At 38.7% G+C, this 21970-nt stretch overlaps 1 protein-coding gene and 1 pseudogene across 7 annotated transcripts in view; both read left to right on the forward strand.

Annotated features, from left to right (window-relative positions):
- Positions 1–8655: 8655 nt before the first annotated feature.
- LOC311170997 (small ribosomal subunit protein uS13-like) lies at positions 8656–9121 on the forward strand (annotated as a pseudogene). The gene has a single exon. The product of its transcript is annotated as a small ribosomal subunit protein uS13-like (transcript).
- A 4976-nt stretch (positions 9122–14097) lies between these two features.
- The window catches only part of GPBP1 (GC-rich promoter binding protein 1), a gene marked incomplete at both ends in the record, with an annotated part of 31318 nt that continues 23445 nt past the window's right edge, over positions 14098–21970 (forward strand). For 2 of the 6 annotated variants that reach the window (XM_084233791.1, XM_084233793.1), the window contains 2 exons: positions 14098–14193; positions 21742–21865. In XM_084233791.1, coding sequence (XP_084089917.1) covers positions 14098–14193; positions 21742–21865 — 220 coding nt within the window. Of the gene's footprint in view, positions 14194–21741; positions 21866–21970 lie in introns of those variants that run through there. The other 4 variants (XM_084233790.1, XM_084233792.1, XM_084233794.1 and 1 more) reach the window with 2 other exon arrangements.

The raw sequence follows: 21970 nt of genomic DNA on the forward strand, positions 1-21970 counted from the left end.
TCTACCTCTGTCAGTCTACAAAGTCAAGAATTCTGTTGTTTTTGCTAATAAATCTAAGGTGGACTTTCAGCACAAAGTAATCAGTTAGTGGAATTAATTTGATAAGAAATTCTTAGTCTGGTGGGTTTCACATTTTGATAGTTTAAGGATAATCATTACCATTATTGCACCTTCATTTTTTACATGAAATTGCCACTATGATCACTAGGAAGAATGAGCTAATCCTCCTTTTATGTCTGTTCCCTACTAGTATGCATTCTTTTTTTTTTTTTTTTTTTTTATAGAGGCATGCTTTATTTATTTGTTTGCTGGTTTGTTTGTTTGTTTTTGTTTATACATGCACTGGGTACAGTCAGAAGCGCGGGAGGGTGAGAGAATTCACCAGAGCCAGAGCGGGGAGCAGAGCAGGCAGAAGGACCGAAGTACACTGCTGAGGGGAGCAGCGGGCGGCAGGAGAGGTCTGCGCGCCATGTGGGACCCTCCTCTGGTGGCCGGGGAGCAGCCGGGGATCGAACCGGCGCCGCAGAGGCCGCGCGCAGTTTCGCAACCCAGCGCTCAACCGCTGCGCCACCGGGGAGGCCCTACTAGTATGCATTCTTGTACAGAATATTGTTTAATGGTCTGGTTTGGAGTGGCATCTGTGAATGTTGATGAAGTATGTTAATTCAAAAGACAATATATCAGAAATGTTTATCGGACGCGCAATCTCATTTACTGGACTAGTACATGGACACATGAGCTGAATCTTCTGATAATTTGGTGAAGTAGGTTGATTTTTAAAAGGATGGTACTTTGGCACATTGAATTAAGTTCTGAATGCTTTAAATTGAAAGTAAATTTTAAGTTCTAAGCTAATCTAAATGTGTATTTATAACTTCAAACTGATATTTCCAATTCATGTTCAGGATTACAAGGTTTCCTGCAATCTCATTTCTCAAGGACACCATAGGACTGCGTTTTTGTAATGGAACTCTTTTTTTTTTTTTTTTTTTACATTGCCCCCTTTTTTTTTTTTAAAAAGATTTAATTATTTATTTATACAAGCACTGGGTACAGTCAGAAGTGCTGGAGGGTGAGAGAATTCACCAGAGCCAGAGCGGGGACCAGAACAGGCAGACTGACAAAGTACACTGCTGAGGGGAGCAGCAGGCACGCAGGAGAGGTCTGCATGCCATGTGAGATCGAACCGGCGCTGCAGAGGCTGTGGGCAGCCCAGCGCTCAACTGTTGCGCCACGGGGGAGGCTCTACACTACATTGTTCATTTTTTGTATGATGTTTGATTTTTCCTCCGGTATTGTCCCCATTAAGACACCTGTGAACCATCACCATAGACTCTTGTGATATTCCCTCTTGTTTTGATCCCTTTACCTCCCTCTTCCCTGATGAATGTCTCCAATTCATAGTTTGACTGCTAGTTTTGTCTTTTTTTTTTTTTTATCCCTTGTATGGTTTCTCTGTTCCTCCTATAAGTAAAAGCACCCGATATATTTCTTTTTCCTTCTCACTTATTTCACTGAGCATAATCTCTTCCTCTTGCTGCAAATGACATTTTTTTGATTGCTGAGTAGTATTCCATTGTTAATATATGCCACATCTTATTAATCCAGTCATATTTTGGGGTATTTAGGTTGTGGAACTCTTTTTTTTATGGTAATTAATCTGTGTTAAATTTTCTGTCTACTGAGACATTATTAATAAATTATATTTTTCTATGAATTATCCATCTGCTTTTCCTCCCCTCCTGGCCTTCCTCCCTTTCCATCTGTATGATTTTAAAAAATTTTAAATACACTTTTTAATTTGTAATTTTTATGTTTGTACTGGTGTCTCTTGAGCCCCTTGCAACAGTTTTGGGATTTATGTGTATGTTCTTCTGCTTTTCCAGTCTGTAAATTATTTCATGAAATTATTTTTACTTATTTTAACACATGAAAATCTATATAATCAGTATGTAAGATAAAGTACTGCAAAATCTTCACTGCTTCTGTTGTCCATTCTCCAGTTCACTGCTAGACACTTCATTTCTTTTTGCCACCATCAACATTGACCTTTGCAGTCCCAGACTGCCTTCATTTTGTTCTTTTGTTTCTTTTGCTTTTTTCTTGAGGTCATCATCTTTTTTTTTTTTTTTTTAAGATTTATTTATACAAGAACTGGGGTACAGTCAGAGGCACAAGAGGATGTGAGAGGATTCACCAGAGACAGTATGGGGAGCAGAACAGGCAGATGGGCTGAAGACACTGCTGAGAGTAGCAGTGGGAGAGGCAGGAGAGGTCTGCTGTGCCATGTGGGTTTCTCCCTGTCTAGCCAGGAATCCTCGCTGCAGAGGCTGTGGACAGCTTCACAGCACAGCACTCAACCCGCTGTGCCATCGGGAAGGCCCAAGTTCTTTTAAATAGGAATTGAATTGAATGGAATACTCGTGAATAATCCTTAAACTTTTTTAAAGTTGCACAAAAATTTTGAAGACTGCTGTCATGAATTGATAGTGATGGGAACTAAAGTTCTAGATTTTAACACTTTTCCCTCTCTACTTGATCTACTGAGTTTTCACATCCCTCTCACCCACCCATTTTACACAAGTTAACAGATTTTTTTAAAGCACATTTTGTGAGACGTAACTGCAAGTTTAAAGCGTTTGAGTACTTTCCGATTTCCTGTATTCCTGTGTACTATTCAAGATCCTCTAGGTACTGTCCCCAAAAGTATTTGGGTTTATGTATACCTGGCATAGCAAGTGGTATTCCATTCCATAATGGTTATTCCATTTGATTTGTTGAGAATATAGTGACTAGATTCATTAGTTCCAGATATAGTCATAACAGAATGGTTTAGTATCACTTAAGGAAGCCCTTAGTTTTTAGAATTAAAAAAAAAATGATACAGAATTCTAAATTCTTACCACAAAGTAACTGGTGATTTGATACAAATTTGATTCCAAATTTTATGGAATGGTGTTATTGGTCAGGGAGCAGGCAGGGAGAAAATCATTGATAAATCCCATTTCTTAACAGTGCTTGAGTGGGTGCTTTTGTTTTCTGCTTAATTTAACCAAAATGGCAAAATCATGAAGCTTTACCTCTCAAGTTTTCTTCAGATAGTTTTATACTGTTAGCTTTTGTTTTTTAGTTTTACAGATTAGCTTTTGATTCATTTTGAGTGTATTTTTGTATATGGTGAATAGTGGCCTCGTGGATAGTCTGTTGTCCCAACATCATTTTCTGAAAAGACTGTTTTTCCCCGTCATTGAATGTTCTTATTAGCACTTTTGTTGAAAATCAGTTGCCCAAAGATAGATCCATTTGTTTCTGTTCTGTTGGTTTCTATCCTTATGTCAGCACAATACTGTTTTGATCACTGTAGTAAAGTGATCTTGCTTTTTAAGTAAGTTTTAAAGAAGGGAAATGTGAATCTTGAAACTGTAGTCTTTTTTTTCATTTTTTGTTTTCAATATTTGGGACCCCTTGCAGGTTTTTTTTTTTTTTTTTAAGATTTATTTATGCATGCATACAAGAACTGGGGTATAGGCCAGAGGTGTTGGGGGTAAGAGGATTCACCAGAGAGTGGGGAGCATAACAGGCAGATCTACTGAAATATATTGCTGAGGGGAGCAGCAGGTGAGGCAGGAGAGGTCTGCTGTGCCTTGTGGGTTGCTCCCTGGCTGGCTGGGCATGGAACCTGTGCTGCAGTGACTGGCCATAGCTTGAAAGCACTACCTTTAACCCTGCTCCACCAGGGAGGCTCCCTTTTTACTTCTTGAGTTGTTTTTCTTGCTGCTGTGAAAATTCATGTTTATATTTTGGCAGTTTAATGTGTCTGGGAGTGTTTATGTTTGTCTTTCTTGAAGTTGCTTTTTGGGTACATTTACTTGTGTCTAATTTGATAATTTAGCTCTTCAGATTCTCTTATCTCTGGGAGCTTGCATTTTTAAAAAAATTATTTTTTACATCATTTTTCATTTTTAAACAATATTTGCCCCCCCCTCAGGTGTAGACCCCATAGAATTTCCTTCACCAACTTACCTGTGCACCATCACCAGTCCCCTGTGCTGCTCCCTCCCTTGATCCCTCTCCCTCCTCCTCCCCTACAGAATGTGTCTGATTTATGATTGTCTGTTCTTGTTTTGTTGTGTTTTTTTTTTTTTAACACTGCTGTCTTGTTTGATTCCCCTATATTCCTCCTATAAGTGAAACCATCCGATATTGTTCTTTTCCCTCTGACTGACTTCACTGAGCATAATTCCCTTTAGCTCTGGGAGCTTGCATTAAGTAATGTTGGTATGCCTGATGGTGTGCCTGTAGGTCCTTTTGGCTGTGTTCAGTTTTATTTTTTCTTTTGATCCTCAGACTCATAACTTTAATTGACTTATCTTCACATTCTGTGATTTTAATGTTCATTCAGATCTTGTATTAAGACTGTTAGTGAAATCTTCATATCAGTTACTGCATTTTTTGACTCAATTTTTTTTCCTGTTATTCCTATCTCTTTATTGACACTCTTTTGACATTGTGAATCTGACATAACTTTTTGAGTTTGCTTAAGATGATGACTGTGCTTCATCAGATACAATTTCTGTTTATTTTGTTTTATTCCCTGGGAATAGCCCATACTTTCTTGATTCTTTGAAAGCATTGTAGATTTTTTTCTTGTAGAAAATTGAACACTTTATTGTAATGTGGGACTCTGGAAATCATGGTTTTTTTTCTTATTAGAGTTTGTTTTTATTGTTTGTTTTGGTTTGTCCTGTGTTCCTTTAGTGGTTTTTCTAAACTATTCTTTTAATCCTTTTATATATATATATATATTTAAGATTTCTTTATACAAGCACTGTCAGAAGCGCGGGAGGGTGAGAGAATTCACCAGAGGCAGAGCAGGGAGCAGAGCAGGGAGACTGACGAAATATACTGCTGAGGGGAGCAGCGGGCAGCAGGAGAGGTCTGTGTGCCTTGTGGGACCCTCGCCTGCAGCCAGGGATTGAACCGTCGCTGCAGAGGCTACAGGCAGCTTTGCAACCCAGCACTCAACCGCTGCGCCACCAGGGAGGCCCTTTCTAAACTATTTTTGCTAAGTCTATTTCTCATGGATAGTCCCTGAAGTCTGTGCCCCTTAGGTAGGTTTTTTTTTAACCTGGCAAATATTTTTATGAAATATAAAAAATATTAATGCAAAAGATATATGCTGAATAAACTATGAATGTTAAATACCGTCAGAGCCAGTGTGTTATATTGTCTAAAGATTGTGCGTACTTCAAACATGTATTATGCAGGGAACCAATTCCTAAATGCCTACAGTGTAACTGAGACAGGCTGAAGTTTTTCATAAGGTTCAGTGGTTTTACAAAGAGTGATTTTTTTATTTTAGTTTTTTTATTTATTCCCTTTTCCAGAAAGTAATTTGAATATAACACAGCAGCAGATTTATTTAGCTGTCCCATGTATATTGCTGCTTAGAGCTCTTCAGACAAGTGCCCTTTCTGCCATGTTCAGCTAGTGTTTTGTAGATGCATATTTGGAGCAAAAAAGGAGTAAAAAGAAAGAAAAAGAAGAAAAGAGAGAGACAAAAACCTGGTTTTTGCATATTGGGTTTGTTTTAAGGGCATTACTTCAATGTTAACCAAGTACTCTTAACTCTTATTTTAACCTTTACTTTTTACTTTGGCTGAACCTAAAAATCAACCAGAGGCGAAAGCTTTCATCTTTTCAAATTTTTTCCTGAGCATTTCCTAAGTTTTTTGTATGTAAGGGAGTTCTTTGCAATACCATATTTTCTCAAGGAAATTCTCTCCTAGCCTTTTCTCCTAGGCTTTGGGTATGCTATCATTTACACAGTTGTAAGGTTTATCCCAGGTGCAGGAGGGTTGTTCATTTACCTTAGAATGTTTTGGAGGAATTCCTTTGCATAAGTATGTTTTCCTTCCAAGTTAGGTAAAACAAGAGGAAGTGCCGCATGTTATTCCTCAGGTAGCCTCCAGACAGGTTTACACAAACATAATTATGTAAGAATAAAATTTACTTGGAGGAACCAGAGACCATGTTCCCACACGGGATCTTCAAGACCCCCATTGTTCAGGGGATGTGGATCAAGGGCAAATGAAAATGCCACAAAGCGTGCCTACTGTCCTAAAGGCCTTTTTTTTTTTTTAATTTTGATTGCTTGATCATTGTAAGCCTTTAGTTTTTTCAGAGTTCTGACAATTTGCTTCTGGCAATTTCTGTGGAGATGTGGGCTCTTGGAGTTCCACATTTCAGCATTTTTGTTGGTGTCCTTCGTATGTCCTTTCATATTTTTAATGCTCAAAGTGTAACTGATCTGGGCATTGGGAACCCATTCAAATTGGTTTTGGTGGTGTTTTGATATTTCCGAATCAGTATTTGGACACTTTCTTTCTTTTTGCTACAAGAAAATATTGCAGACTGATTTTGTGATCCAAATCCCTTATAAATTGATTGAAATAGATTCTGCATGTCAGGGTAACTCTGGATCCTCCCATAATTACTGTGGAACCAGATAGCCCCGTACCTGCCTCCCTTTCCCCCTTCAAACCCTCCCCAAAACTCTAATTTCTTTTGGTGGAAAATGGTTTTTAGAAACCAGGACTTGACTGTTAATTATTTTCATTGCTATTGTAGCATCAGTATGTTTTGGCACTGTCTCAGTGCATAGATTTTTGGGGAAGGGAGACGTATATTTATCACAGAGGTATCTGTCTTTATATGGTATGTATGTGAACATTAGTATTCTATTATTATAAGACCATGGGTTAACTATAGTGACATGATACACAAACCACAGCATTCTTCCTAGCTTTCATCCATTCCTCTATTGGTATTGCATTCTTTGAGTTATAAAATGTTGTTTTCATTGTTCTAGATATATTTACGTATTTTGTCAAGTCCCCTGTTTATAACCTGTCTTCTGTTGTAGTTGCTGCCACTCCCTCGTGTGGACATCCTCCCCTTCCTGTTTAGCACCTGTTCTCGTTGCTATTTTCCTCCTACTGCTTTGGGAGGAATTCAGGCCTTATATACTCTTTGAGGTCAGTGCCCCACCCCACTGACTCTGAATGGTTGCCTTTCCTTACCCTGCTTTGACTCTTGACTTCCTGTGCTGGGTCCCTCTCATGTGTTGATATTCCCTCTGAGCTATATACCCTGAATCTAAGCAGGTTGTGTGGAGTCCTTAGCGCTTTTGCTCTCCCTCTTATAATGGCCTTAGGCCTGCATACAGGAGAAGAAAACCTTTTTTTTTTTTTTATAGAGGCATGCTTTATTTATTGGTTTGCTGGTTTGTTTGGTTTGTTTATACAAGCACTGTGTACAGTCAGAAGTGTGGGAGGGTGAGAGAATTCACCAGAGCCAGAGCGGGGAGCAGAGCAGGCAGAAGGACCGAAGTACACTGCTGAGGGGAGCAGCAGGCGGCAGGAGAGGTCTGCACGCCATGTGGGACCCTCCTCCGGTGGCCGGGGAGCAGCCGGGGATCGAACCGGCGCCGCAGAGGCGGCGGGCAGCTTCGCAACCCAGCGCTCAACCGCTGCGCCACTGGGGAGGCCCAGAAGAAAACCTTCTTTTAATGAAGCTTGTTAATATGTTAAACTAAGTTTAAAGAGAGGCAATATTCTACATGTTTAATGTAAAAGGAAGTAAGGATGCATTTGAATAATCATCTGGTTCTTGTTTATTATGAAGGAATGTTAGTAGTTTGACTAAATTTTGAGAAACCTTATCTTAATCTTATTCAAGGGTTTATGTGTAGATGGTCTGGTACTTAAAAAATACTTGTCTTTTTACAAGTTTAACAGTTTTTAGCTTGAATCTTGAAGGTATAAGTAGTCTTCCCAATTTTAATGGTGAGCAAAAATTGAGACTTCTCCAAAGTCATTCAACCTAGTAAATTGCAAAACTTAGTTGAAGCCAGGACTGTTGGACTCTGTGATCTGTGTTCTTTGTTAAAGATCTGTGCTCTGCCTTTAGTTAAAATACTTTAGCTATTGATTGATTTGGGTTTTTTTTTTTTTTTTTTTACTTCATGACTCTCAAAGCTTACATTGTTTGAAATACAGACTTAAAAAGGTAGTAAGTTTCATGTTCATTTTGATGAATTCAGTTTGATTAGGTTTTTCATTGAAAACAGTTGGCACAGTTTTGCTGGATTTAGATGTAAAACATTTAAGAAATATATTTATGTCCTTTTTGCTGTATATTGTTTTGGGCTGAAGAACTATATATAGGGCTTTTAATTTATCAGTTTTATTTTTTTTTTAAATTCAGGCATGTGCACTTAAAAATATACAGAATTTACAGTTTTGTTATCTTTTTTCTTCTCAGAACTAGTTTTCCCCTAGGGAATTTTTATTGTTGATTCAGACTTCAGGTACGGATTCATGAACAGGTTGTAAGCTGAGAGATAATTTTGTATGGACAGTAATTAAAAATCTTAACTCTTTATGTTTATCTGGAACCTTCATACTTTATAATGGAATCTGGCAGAAAATTTCAAGAAGATAAACTCCTTGGGGTGCTACTAGGACTGCTGATTTTCTCCCTTCTCCCACTGTTGGTGGTAATCTCCTATATGAACCAGTAGGTATAAGTGTAAAAGAAAGATAAAAACAACTCTTCCACAGCAGGCCTACACACCGCTGCTGGGCCACTGCCATGTCTCTAGTGATCCCTGAGAAATTCCAGTACATTTTGCAAGTATTCAACACCGACATCTATGGGTGGTGGAAAATAGCCTTTAGTGCCAGTTAGGGTGTGGGGTGAAAATTTGCTCATGTGGTGTTGAGGAAAGCAGACATTGACCTCACCAAGAGGGCCAGAGAGCTGACAGAAGATGAGGTGAAGCGTGTGATCACCACTGTGCAGAATCCGCGCCAGTACAAGATCCCTGACTGATTCTGGAACAGACAGAAGGACATGAAAGATGGGAAATACCATCTTTCCTGGTCAAAGGTCCTGGCCAACAGTCTGGACAACAAGCTCCGTGAAGACCTGGAGCTACTGAAGAAGACACAGGCCCACAGAGGGCTTGTGCCACTTCTGGGGACTTCGTGTTAGAGGCCAGCACACCAAGACCACAGGACACTGTGGCCGTACTGTGGGTGTGTCCAGGAAGAAATAACTCTCTAGGCCTTGTCAATGAAAAGTTCATACGGCAAAACAAAGCAACAACAAAAAAGAAAGATAAAAACATTCTTAGTATATTTCTAATGTTGCTGTCTATTAGGTTGCTAGGGCTGCCACAACAAAATGCCACAAACTGGGTAGCTTAAACAGAAGTTAATTTCCTCACAGTTTTGGAAGTTAAAAGTCCAAGATCAGGGTGCTGACAGGATTGATTTTTTTTTCCCCCAAGATTTATTTATTTATACAAGCACTGGGTACAGTCAGAAGCGTGGAAGGGTGAGAGAATTCACCAGAGCCAGAGCAGAGAGCAGAACAGGCAGACTGACGAAGTACACTGCTGAGGGGAGCAGCAGGCGAGACAGGAGAGGTCTGCGCGCCATGTGGGACCTTCGCCCAGAGGCCGGGGATCGAACCAGTGCTGCAGAGACTGTGGGCAGTTTCGCAACCCAGCGCTCAACCGCTGTGCCACTGGGGAGGCCCGTTTTCTTCTTTTTGGCTTGCAGGTGTTACAAGCCCCTACCCAAGAAGAATGGGTCCTTTGCCCTCTAGGAAAAGAATTCACCAGAGAGTCTTAGATGTAGTTGAACCAAGTAAGACATATCAGAGAGAGTCATGCATGAGGGAGGCAATGTGGGAAAGGAGAACTTAGCCTGGTTCCTGGAGGGGAGTTAGGAGTGGATGTATTATTTATTTACTTATTTATCTATCTATGCATATAAGAACTGGGGTAAAGGCCAGAGTTGTGGGGGTTGAGAGGATTCACCAGAGACAGAGTGGGGTACAGAACAGGCAGATTAACTGAAATACACTGCTGAGGGTAGCAGTGGGTGAGACAGGATAGGTCTGCTGTACCATGTGGGTAGCTCCCTGGCCGGGAATTGAACTCATGGTACAGTGACTGCGGAATCTTCATAGGTTGCTTCTTAATCCCTTGCGCCACCAGGGAGGCCCAGGAGTGGATATTTAAAGGGTAGGTTCATGAGACCTGTCAGAGGAAAGCAGCGTTATAGCCTGTTTGTTCTGGGTAGGACTCCTTTGGGCATGCGCAGAAAGGATTCATACCAGCTGCTCACGCCTGCTCTAAGCCTTCTCCTTCCAGGAAGTTGTATGATAATCATTAGTAGGGTGCAGTGTGTTTTTTCTGTCATGACGCCTGATGGTCAGTGTGGTGGGCCAAAATGTTTGGACAGGACCTGTCAGTCTACCTGTTCAAACAGGACTTGGGGCAACTCATCCTATTGATTGCCAATTTCTTTTACCTAGACTGTCTCCTAGATGCCACTCTTTTCCTGCCTCTCCATGTATTTTCTTCTGTACAACCCTGTTCTCTGTGTGTTAGAATGAGTAGGACCCACCCTAAGTGCCTCTTTTAGTCAGTCATCTCTTTAAAGACCTTATCTTCAAATATGGTTAGTTTTGCAAGTAGGGGAAGTTGAAATTTTAGTATATGAATTGGGAGGTCATAACATACAGGGAAAGGAAGATGGAATGAACTCAGATGGCACAAAGCACAAATAAAAGAAAGTGAATAGGGTGGATTTTGGGAATATTGCATGATATCACTACACCAGCAGTGCCGGTTTAGGATGGATTTTGAAACTTTAATTTGCTTTTACACTTGAGGGGAAGTATTATCTTTCTACTCTCCTAGATTCTCTGGTAGGGGCCCTGCAAATTAGACAAAAGATTAGCAAGATCAAACAAAACTGTTCCTTAGCAGTATTTACATTGGGGGAGAGTATCCAGAGGTGAGTAATTCAGAGATGGTTAGAATTTGGGATCTCTGTTTCTATAATTCCTTACAAGAAAGGGAGGAATGTGGAAAAGGGTGCTTAATGGAAAAACATACGACTTTTTGGAAAGTTAGATAAATGGACCCTTAGAAGAATAAATGGGGAAATAAAAGTTTGTGACTGTGGCTGGGTATGGTATATATATTTTTTTTTATCTCAGGAGAGAGTTGACCCCCTTCAGGGGAAAGGATTTATTAGTCCTTTGGAAGTCTCTGCTTTTAAAATAAGGGGTTTTAGGAACTCAGATGCTTTCAGCTCAAAATTTTTTCATGTAAGGGCAGTATATTTTGGGTGGGAATCCTGATTCCCTTCACCCACTGTGTCTGTAAATATTGTAATACTAACTACTGTTTTGCAGAACATGAATTATAACATTTGCCATTAGCTATTTATATTCTTTCAGATTGGGTTTAAATTAAAATTCATAGACATTGCAGAAGTGAATATTTAGTAAGGATAGGTTTAGTTTATAATTTCTCAGTTAACCAATTTTTGAACGAAACCCCTTCAAAAATGATAAAATTTAACTGTTCAGTTTTTTGTGAATTTTTATTTAGTACAAGCTAGCAAGTGTATTTTCATTCCTATTGAGTTATTGGAATTATAATTTTAAGTTTCAAAAAAAAGTTCCTGGTAATCTAAGATTCGCATCACAAACAGCACAAAGCAGCTTGGTATTTAGTGTCAGGTCACAATAGATGTAAAAGTCTTTTATTCTAAAACATTTCAGTATTCATTTTTATTTCAGAAGACTTCAAAGTGTAATGCATTTAAATTAGAACACAGAGTACCTGATTTTTTTCTTGGAGGAATAATTTTAGACATACTCAAATATTTTGATCTTTTAAATTATATGTTCTGGTGCATTTGACTTTTCATTTTGAATTAAATAATTTATAAATTCAGGATATCAATGAGATTAAAATATTTGGTATTCACATTAAATATATTTTAATATTGATATCTTTAGTGTCTGGATTTTTATATTGTTTATTTTGATTAGGTAAACTCTTAAAATCTTGTATTGTGAAGGTGATATTGTAACAGGGTGGTCCCCAGGAAAAGGGGAGGTTCAAGGGAACCTCCCCTTTTCCTGGGGACCACCCTGTTACAATATCACTTGGAGGCATACTAAAGTAAGACCAAGAAATACACTGGGAGAAAAATCACTTTACTGCTCTCTTTAACCTGGATCTGACTCTTGTGCTGGATTAAACTGCCAGCCTTCGTAGACGCCAACAACAGTGAATTTGAAAGGACTGATAAAAAAGAACTTTTAACGTACTTTTACTCTGTGACCCCTCCATCTGACTATTTTTACCTTTTGATTCCTTCATCTGACCATTAATGATTACCATATCTATTATCTCATCCTTCATTACTTTTCTATCTGTAAGCCTTCTTTCCCCACCTTACCTTCTCTCCCTTCACTCTCTCTCACTCTGAATCTCCTCTTGGATACATTTTGGGTTTCTAATATGAACCTGTTCTCCCCGAATTTCAATTATCTGCTCTTTCCAAATGCATATATTTTGGTTTATCACTAAACCTCCTGTTGTACTGAAGGTCTGGATATGTGTTTTGTGGGATTTTGTCTCAGATTTTAAGTACTAAGAAATTGATAGGACTTTAAAAAATTCTAACCTGGTATTTCCATTTGAAATAGTTTTGAAAATGGAAGATTGCTATGGTATTGATACTTTGATTATTAAAAAAATTCCCATTTTAAATTACTAGATTCCCATTTCATTATTAGATTATATTATAGATTATATAATTTTTTATAACATTTATTGTTTTTTTAAATTTTTTTTAAAGATTTATTTTATTTATTTATTTTATTTACAAGAACTGGGGTACAGGCCAGAGTCGCGGGAGAGTGAGAGAATTCACCAGAGACAGAGCAGGGAGCAGAACAGGTGGACAGACTGAAAACACTGCTGAGGGGAGCAGCGGGTGAGACAGGAGAGGTCTGCCATGCCATGTGGATATCTCTCTGCCTGGCTGGGAATCATACCCATGCTGCAGAGGCTGTGAACAGCTTCACAGCGCTCCGCTCAACCCGCTGCGCCACAGGGAGGCCCTATAGATTATTAATTTGATTAGAAAAAATAATAAGCTTTATATTTAGATTAGTGCAGTTGCCCATTTGGCTTTTGCCTTATTTTAAAACTGAATTTACTATCATTGAATTGGGTTGACAACTTGAAACTTTTATTAATGGAATTGAGATACTCGCAAAATGTTTAATATGAAGAGGAATAGTTTCTAAAATATTTAAGATACCCATTGTGATGATTGTAATTAGAAAACCCTCTTTTATTATGGAAAACATCGAATACGATTGTTCGATTGTTCGATTGTTCGTATAGAAAAGAGCATACACCACCTTCCATGCAGCAACATTTACAAACATAGGAACAATCTCTTTCAGCTATACCCCTGCTCAGCATTTTCTGGTTTATTTTAAAGTAGATTTCACATTTATGAATTTAATTGTAAAGACTTCAGTATGTTTTTCATATACCACTATATTAACATTATCACATTTAAAATGATTATAATTTCTTAATTATAGCCAAATAGTTTGTTAATGAAACCAGATCATTTGGCCTTAGAAAATTCTGTGATCTGGAATTTATTAAGTTCTTCAGATGTTTAACTTACTCTTCCTCTATGTTGAATTTCCTGTAAGTTGATAGACCAGGTTTAGACCAGGTTTTAGGTTCTTTATGGGGTGGGGACAAGACTACCTATCGATAGTGCTGTGTATGTCTGTTGTGTCTCACTTGATGTTTAGTCTATTAGTGATTAGGCTGCTGTAATTTTGAATTGAAAAGTTTTATTGAGGTATTGTTTACTTAAAGCTAGCTAGTTTTAAGTACATGATTTCATGAAGTTTGACAAGTGTGTATTTGTATAACCAACACCATAATCACGATTAATACTCCATTACCTCAAAAATTTACTCTTTCCCATTGCAGCCATCCCTTCCACCCATACCCCACTAATTTAGTTTCTGTGACTATATTTTTGCTTTTGTTTAAACTTCACTACAAATGGAATGGAGGATAATATTGGTCAGGAGCTACATGTTTAATTACTTCCATTTTTATGACAGGGACTTGCAATGAGGTGTTGAAGCCTTGTTTCACTGAGTCGGAGAGACTGGACCTAAATGGCGCAGCATGACTTTGCTCCAGCCTGGCTTAATTTTCCTACTCCACCATCATCAACAAAGGTACTCTCGCATCTCTTTCCTTTTTGTCTTTTAGTCTGCCCCTCTTTCTTTCATGTTCTTCACCAGTGAATTTGAGATGGAAAGTTTAATTTTTTTTTTTGCTTTACCATCTAAGTTATTTCCTGTTGGTTTTTATTTAATAAAGTCAGTTTTCAATAATCAACACACTAAGCATTTACGTCAAGGTTGTTTTTGCAATAATCAAAGTTTTATGTGATTTAATTCAAACAGGTGTGGAATGTTGAATCTACTTTCGCACTTTACTCTTGCGTACACTATTCTTCTGACAACTTGGTTTACTTACTTTCCTAAAGATATATTTTTAAAAATTAAATTTTTGAAGTCTTTTCAATTAACGAATACTTCTTTTTCAAATAAATAAGACTGAATTCCACATGACTGAAATTTCAGGGTATGATGAAAACTTTGCAACATTGTTATACATCAAGACTCACTGATATAAAAAATGTTCATTTTAGTTAACAATGTTCATTTAGTTAAAAGCTTAGTTTAAGACTTAGTGTGCAGGGCCTCCCCTGGGCAGGCGCGCACTATGAAGCTCTCTGCAGTGCCGGTTCCATCCCAGCTGGCCGGCGAGGGTCCCACATGGCGCAGCAGAACTCTCCTGCCTCGCCCGCTGCTCCCCTCAGCAGTGTATTTCATCAGTCTACCTGTTCTGTTCCCCACTCTGTCTCGGCTGAATCCTCTCACCCTCCCACGCATCTGGCCTATACCTTGGTTCTTGTATAAAATAAGTAAATAAATCTTTATTAAAATAAAAAAAGACTCTGCATTGAAGTTGTCATCTGTTTATATAGCACACTAAGAGGCAATTTGAAATTGATTAGAATCAATCTACTTGCCTAATATTTGTCTTTCATTTTATTTTTCCCTTAGTTCAAGAAATTCTTGGCTATTAATCAAGGCCTACAATGCTAAGGCATTCAACTATACCTTTTGGGGTACAGGTAGTTCTTATAAAACAGTTTATTAAAAGCAGCTCTTACCAGAACAGTTTTAACTTGGGAATTTCTTCCCCAATAAGGATCATAACAAATTTGGCCATAATATATTGAAAAAGCTGCATTAGAGTGACAGGCAAAAGAATTTCATTGTTTGAAAATAGATCTCAATGATGAGATAAATTGACCTTATTTTAAACAAGTGGAGTCTCTGGATGGTTAATTGATTTGCCTGTTTTCACATAGACAAGTAGTGTATTCTGTACTCTAGAACACATCCATTAAAATGTCATTCATTCTCTCATTTGGTGTATCTGTTTTGAGTAGGGACTGGGTATTTAGCATACCGAGGTGTGTGTAAAAGCAGACATGGGCCTTTCTTGTAGAAACAAGTAAGGAAGTTATATAGTGATTAAATTATCATACTAATTTATATAGTTATTGTGGATTAAATGTAGACTAGAATCCAGGTACATTTCCTATTATGTGCTCTTTCCATAGGATTCATTTTAGAATTCTGTAAAATGAAATGATTTTAACATTTCATTTCATAGACTTGCCACAAAATAGGATTTAGGGAATGGAGGTAAGTATTAAGTTACTGAGATCAATTAGTTACGGACTCTCTGTTTGCCCCCTTTTCTCTTAAGTCCCTGCAGTTTACTTTTTTCCTTTTCTTTTCCTTTTCACCTGTTCTTGCTCATATGTCCTTTTAATGGGTTTGTTTCCCTTCCAGCCTACTTCAGAGTCTGGCTATATAGGAGTTTTCTGTTTCCTGGTTTATTTCCTTGTTCTCTGAAATAAGTGTGTGAGACTAGTTTTCAGTTTAAAGTAGATTGATAAAAATTAGCCAGTAGAAAATTAGTTGTGAAACATTAAGAAAATAGAGAATAATTCTTGTCTTCATTCAGATGTTAATCTGAGTTTAAGACTCTTGATCTGAATTTAGACCCGCATGAACAGTGATGAGTAATTTTGAGAACTGAGATTGCCCATTCTAAATTTTCATTTACTTTAAATCTCCAGAAAAAGGTTCTTTTAACTCTTAACTAACAGTATTTGAAATTATTTCCTTCGACTGTGCCCACCTTTTAGTAATGACTTTTACCTTCTGTCATGTTTTTTTCATTTCTTAGAACCACTGTTCATCTGTTCTCATAATTCTTGTCATTTGCCAGGGACCTTTAAATCTTACTCTGAATAAATGGAAAAACTTTACTTGCTATTAGTTCTTTATTTCAGCTTAATGCAGGTCTTTTATTTCTTCTTTGAAAGAATGATACCTATGAAGACTTGAATTATATGGGTAGGGATGTTTTTAGGCTGCACTTCATTGGGTTCCTGAGGTATGTAGAATATTAGCCCCATCATGTGGTGAAATTTTAAACTGCAACTGATTCTTTATATACCTCTTTACACTGATTGGGACCAGGGTAGAAGAAAAATTTACATGTTTATATAAATACTTAAATACAACTAAAACAAAAGTTGTATACATATAGTATACTGATATTTTCTTTTGTGATCTTTGATTCTTTTTCACTCCATTAAAAATGCATTTTAAAAGCAACATTTTTCTTGTTGAAGGAATACTGAAATGGTTGTAGACACTGGAAAGTTCAGATAGTGAAATCTCCTTTGCTTTAGATCCTTTTCCTTCCCATTATCTTATCCTTATAGTCACAGTGAAGTAATCTTTCATAGTAATTAAAGAAGGAATGTACCAGGGATGTGGTATTAAAAGGCTATGTGAGGGCCTCCCCGGTGGCGCAGTGGTTGAGCGCTGTGTTGCGAAGCTGCCCGCCGCCTCTGCAGCACCGGTTCCATCCCTGGCTGCTCCCTGGCCACCGGAGGAGGGTCCCACATGGCGTGCAGACCTCTCCTGCTGCCCGCTGCTCCCCTCAGCAGTGTACTTCGGTCCTTCTGCCTGCTCTGCTCCCCACTCTGGCTCTGGTGAATTCTCTCACCCTCCTGTGCTTCTGACTGTACCCAGTGCTTGTATAAATAAATCTTAAAAAAAAAAAAAAGGCTATGTGAGTGGCAGAAAATAGGGGGATTGTTTTATTTATTTATTTATTTATTTTTAAAAGATTTATTGATTGATTGATTGATTGATTTTTACATATATGCATACAAGCACTGGGTACAGTCAGAAGCGCGGGAGGGTGAGAGAATTCACCAGAGCCAGAGCGGAGAGCAGAACAGGCAGAAGGACCGAAGCACACTGCTGAGGGGAGCAGTGGGCAGCAGGAGAGGTCTGCGCGCCATGTGGGACCCTCCTCCGGTGGCCGGGGAGCAGCCGGGGATTGAACCGGCGCCGCAGAGGCCGCGGGCAGCTTTGCAACCCAGCGCTCAACCGCTGCGCCACCGGGGAGGCCTGGGAATTGTTTTATTTAAACAGAACAAAAAAATAATAAAAACATATTATGGTGAGATTGTTACAGTGAATACATCTTGTTTGTAATCGATATTCTGAGTTCTATGATTTAGAGTATAGCAGTGTAGTGCTTTATTGATTAATTTATGGCAACATTTAAAAAGCAATGATTAATACTGTCTTAAAACTTTCCTTTAATACAAAAGCAGTGTCAACTTGCACTGAAAACATGTTCTACTGTACTTTAGGCAAAGAAATGGTAAGAAAATTCAGTGGGATTGGTAGCCAGGTCATTGAAACTTCTTGTTTGCTATGTAGAGTGAATTTTTGTTTTTTTGGTCAACTAATTTGGATGTTCTAGATATCAGAGAAAGTTAAACTTTTTCTTTTAAAGATTTATTTATTTATTTATTTATTTATTTATTTATTTATTTATTTATTTATTTATTTATACAATAACTGGGTACAGTCAGAAGCATGGGAGGGTGAGAGAATTCACCAGAGCCAGAGCAGGGAGCAGAGCAGGCAGAGGGACCGAAGTACACTGCTGAGGGGAGCAGCGGGCAGCAGGAGAGGTCTGCGCGCCATGCGGGACCCTCCTCTGGTGGCTGGGGAGCAGCCAGGGATCGAACCGGCGCTGCAGAGGCTGCGGGCAGCTTCGCAACCCAGTGCTCAACTGCTGCGCCACCGGGGAGGCCCGAAAGTTAAACTTTAAAAAGGAATCAAGAAAAATTTAAAATGTGTAGTAAAGTGCTAGAGATCTTCTGTGGTTTGCTTACTCTAATATCTGATATAGTCATCATATTACATACCAATCACTTTGTAAAACGCTTTATATGAAGATTAGCAAAAATAATAGAAGGTAAATATGTTGAATTTTGACCTCATTAACAGATGAAGGTATTACTGGCTTTTTAGTATAATTTGCAGAGACCCATTATAACCCTTGGTCCACATTGGACATCATATGGGGACTTGATCAAGTATACTTAAATGATCACACTCTATACGATCTAGGATTGTGTCTCTCTAGTGAGAGAATCCAGGTGGCCAAAACAGATTGTTTGAACTAAGTTCCTTTTTGGCTAGCTTATCACCCTTGGCTTGTGGACACTTTAAAGAGAAAAAAATCATATCCTGGGATGATCGGCACAGAATCCTAATATTTTTAAATATTAAAATTTAACTTACTAAAAAGAACCCCAAAATGATTTTTTTTAAAGATTTATTTATTTATGCATACAAGAACTGGGGTACAAACCAGAGGTGGGGGGGGGTTTAGAGAATTCACCAGAGACAGAGTGGGGAGCAGAACAGGCAGATTGACTGAAATACAGTGCTGAGGGGAGCAGGAAAGGTCTGCTGGGCCAAGTGGGTTGCTCCCTGGCCAGCCTGGGGATTGAACTTGTGCTGCAGTGGCTGCAGATAGCATCATAGTTTGCATCTTAACCCCTTGTACCACCAGGGAGGCACAAGGACATGATCTTTTTGACTGTGCTGCAGTCATTGACTGAACTGTTACCATTAAGATATATGTGGAGAATGTGGGCTGTAGATATATTGCTTTGAGTTGACTTTTTTTTTTTTTTTTTAAAGATTTATTTATTTGTTTGTTTGTTTATACAAGCACTGGGTACAGTCAGAGGTGCGGGAGGGTGAGAGAATTCACCAGAGCCAGAGCGGGGAGCAGAGCAGGCAGAAGGACCAAAGTACACTGCTGAGGGGAGCAGCGGGCGGCAGGAGAGGTCTGCGCGCCATGTGGGACCCTCCTCCAGTGGCCGGGGAGCAGCCGGGGATCGAACCGGCACCGCAGAGGCCGCGGGCAGCTTCGCAACCCAGCGCTCAACCGCTGCGCCACCGGGGAGGCCCGCTTTGAGTTGACTTTGAGGAGATTGTTCCAATGTTAGTATCAGTTGCTTGTGAACAGTAGGAATTTTGCTTTTACTGTTTCTAATAGGTGGCAATAGCTCAGCTTTAACAAATTAACTTCTAATGTTTTCATTTTTCCCAAAATTTTGTATCCTCATTGCTACACTGTTTCAATTTGGTTAGTGATCCTTTGACTCACTGGCCATAACCATGGTCTTCATCTGGTACCTTACCGTGATAAGACATCTCTTCCTTGTCTTACTGAAAGGAGGGTGAAAACAGTCAAAGCATCATTTGAAATATCTAGTTTCCATCCTACCTTTTACCACTTGGTCACTAACCAGTGAGGGAACCTCACTCTGATCCATCACTTGAATGAGAATAGTTGCAAATTCTGGAATTTCTCATGTGGTTCAGAATTTTCTTTATTTTTTTGCCTGAACTTAAGAAGACTTAAAATCTATTTGAAGTACTAACACTAATCTGTATTTCACATAGGGTTCTTTTACTTACCAGTGTTATGTCCAGTTGACCCATGTCAGAGACAAAGCGTTATCTCTTGCCTAGTTGCTCTGTAGTCCCCCCCCCCCCCATTCCCCAACCCCCCTATCCCCACTTGCAGTTATAGCTTCAAGTTTGGTAGTTCAGCTGCAGTGCTGAATATTGAGAAGTAACTGTTGGGGTACATATCAAACATTTCATGACCTCCCCCTGTTTGTAATTCCTCTGTTGACTCTGTCCTTTCTGTCTCCCATCCACCCTCCTGATTTTCAAAGAGCATACTAGTATGAGTTTGTGTTTTCCCATTCATAGCAATTCAGCCAGAAAGTATGTCATCAGATTTCAACCTCTAAGGTAGTTATCAAAATATTTCTTAGAAATAGTTTTCCTCCCGAGTAAAAATCTAGTAAATAAAAATCTCTCTGTCTTCCACTTCTGTTGTAGTTCATGTAGGAAGGACAAAGTTAGTTAAATGTCTGGCAAGAGATTTCTGCCACATTATGGCCACACCCAGAAGAAGTTATGAGGAACTGATTGGACTTATGACTCCTCTCCTGTCTATGTGGGACTCCAGGAAACTGAGTAAATCTCCGAGGTGGCTTAAGTCATCTTAAATAACCGACTCAGAATTTTCTTGCTTTCATCTTCCAGAAGGCTTTAGCTCTGTCATCACCAAAGCTATTTGTGTCTGCAAAGGGCTTGGGTTTTTAACCATACTTGCACATTAACAAAATAGTCCATGAATGTTTTCTTAATTGCTGGCAGATGACATGAGATATCTTGGACATGTTTATTTTTCACAGCACAGAAAGTGGCGTGAGAATAAGATTCTGGGGTCCGGGAAACTGGTACCAATAAGTCCTAAGCAGGGGCAACATGGAGGGTCCAATTGGATGATAGGGTTACATGTAGTGAGTTTTCATCATAACTGAGGATCTCTGTCCTTTGTCTTAGAGGGAGTTGTAACATAAACACAACTCTGAGAAATGGTTAGGATTTTTTTTTTTTTAAAATTTAAGCTTGGTGTTTTGATTATGATTTTACCAGATTAATTAATTAATATTGAGGATCTTTGTAAATAATTGTGAATTTATTCTCTTGATAATAAAAAAAATTTGCTTTGGAGAGGAGGAGTTTGGAAGTAAATTTAGAGAGCTTAAAATAGACCTGTAGCTTCATTTGTCATTATTTTCTGATGTTGACGAAAACCTTGAACTATAGCAAAAAATTTAAATCCAGTAGTATGTGATATAAAATACTGTGTTTATTATAAGAACTATATTGTTCCTTTTCTTCCTTACAGTAGCATTTTGCCTTTAAAGTTTTTGGGTATAAATAGATGTAGGTGCCTTGAATAGGTTTTTTATCATTTATTTATTTATTTTTGAAAAGTTTTATTTATTTATTTATTTATACAAGCACTGAGTACAGTCAGAAGCACAGGAGGGCGAGAGATTCACCAGAGCCAGAATGGGGAACAGAACAGGCAGAAGGATCGAAGTACACTGCTGAGGGGAGCAACAGGCGGCAGGAGATGTCTGCGCGCCATGTGGGACCCTCGCTGGCAGCTGGGGATTGAACCTGCACTGCAGAGGCTGTGGGCAGCTTCGCAGCCCAGCAATCAACCGCTGCACCACCAGGGGAGGCCCTTGAATAGTTTTTTAATTTCCACCAGAGGAGAAAATACACCAACAGTGTTATCATTCTTACCTATTAAAAGTTACTCGTTACCAAACACAGAGAAAACAACCACAAAACTTTCTTTATCCTTAAGCATTCGTGTTTATAACTTAGGTCAGAGTATTATAGTTTTTAAAATTATATTTTAAGATTCATGTAAATATTTACCTGTATGTTTACAATTTGTTTCAGTCGTCACTGAATTTTGAGAAACATTCTGAAAACTTTTCATGGACAGAAAATCGTTATGATGTGAATCGTCGACGACACAACTCTTCAGATGGCTTTGATTCTGGTATTGGACGTCCTAATGGAGGTAAAAAATTTGCTAAGAAACATCAGAGTTTAAGGAAAATTTTCTTCCACTTCTTTTGAGACTCCTTTGATTGCGATTCCGTCTTTAAGCGTAGCCATCTTTTTT

This window comes from Talpa europaea (genome assembly GCF_964194135.1).
Source record: "Talpa europaea genome assembly, chromosome: 5".
Taxonomy (NCBI): domain Eukaryota; kingdom Metazoa; phylum Chordata; class Mammalia; order Eulipotyphla; family Talpidae; genus Talpa; species Talpa europaea.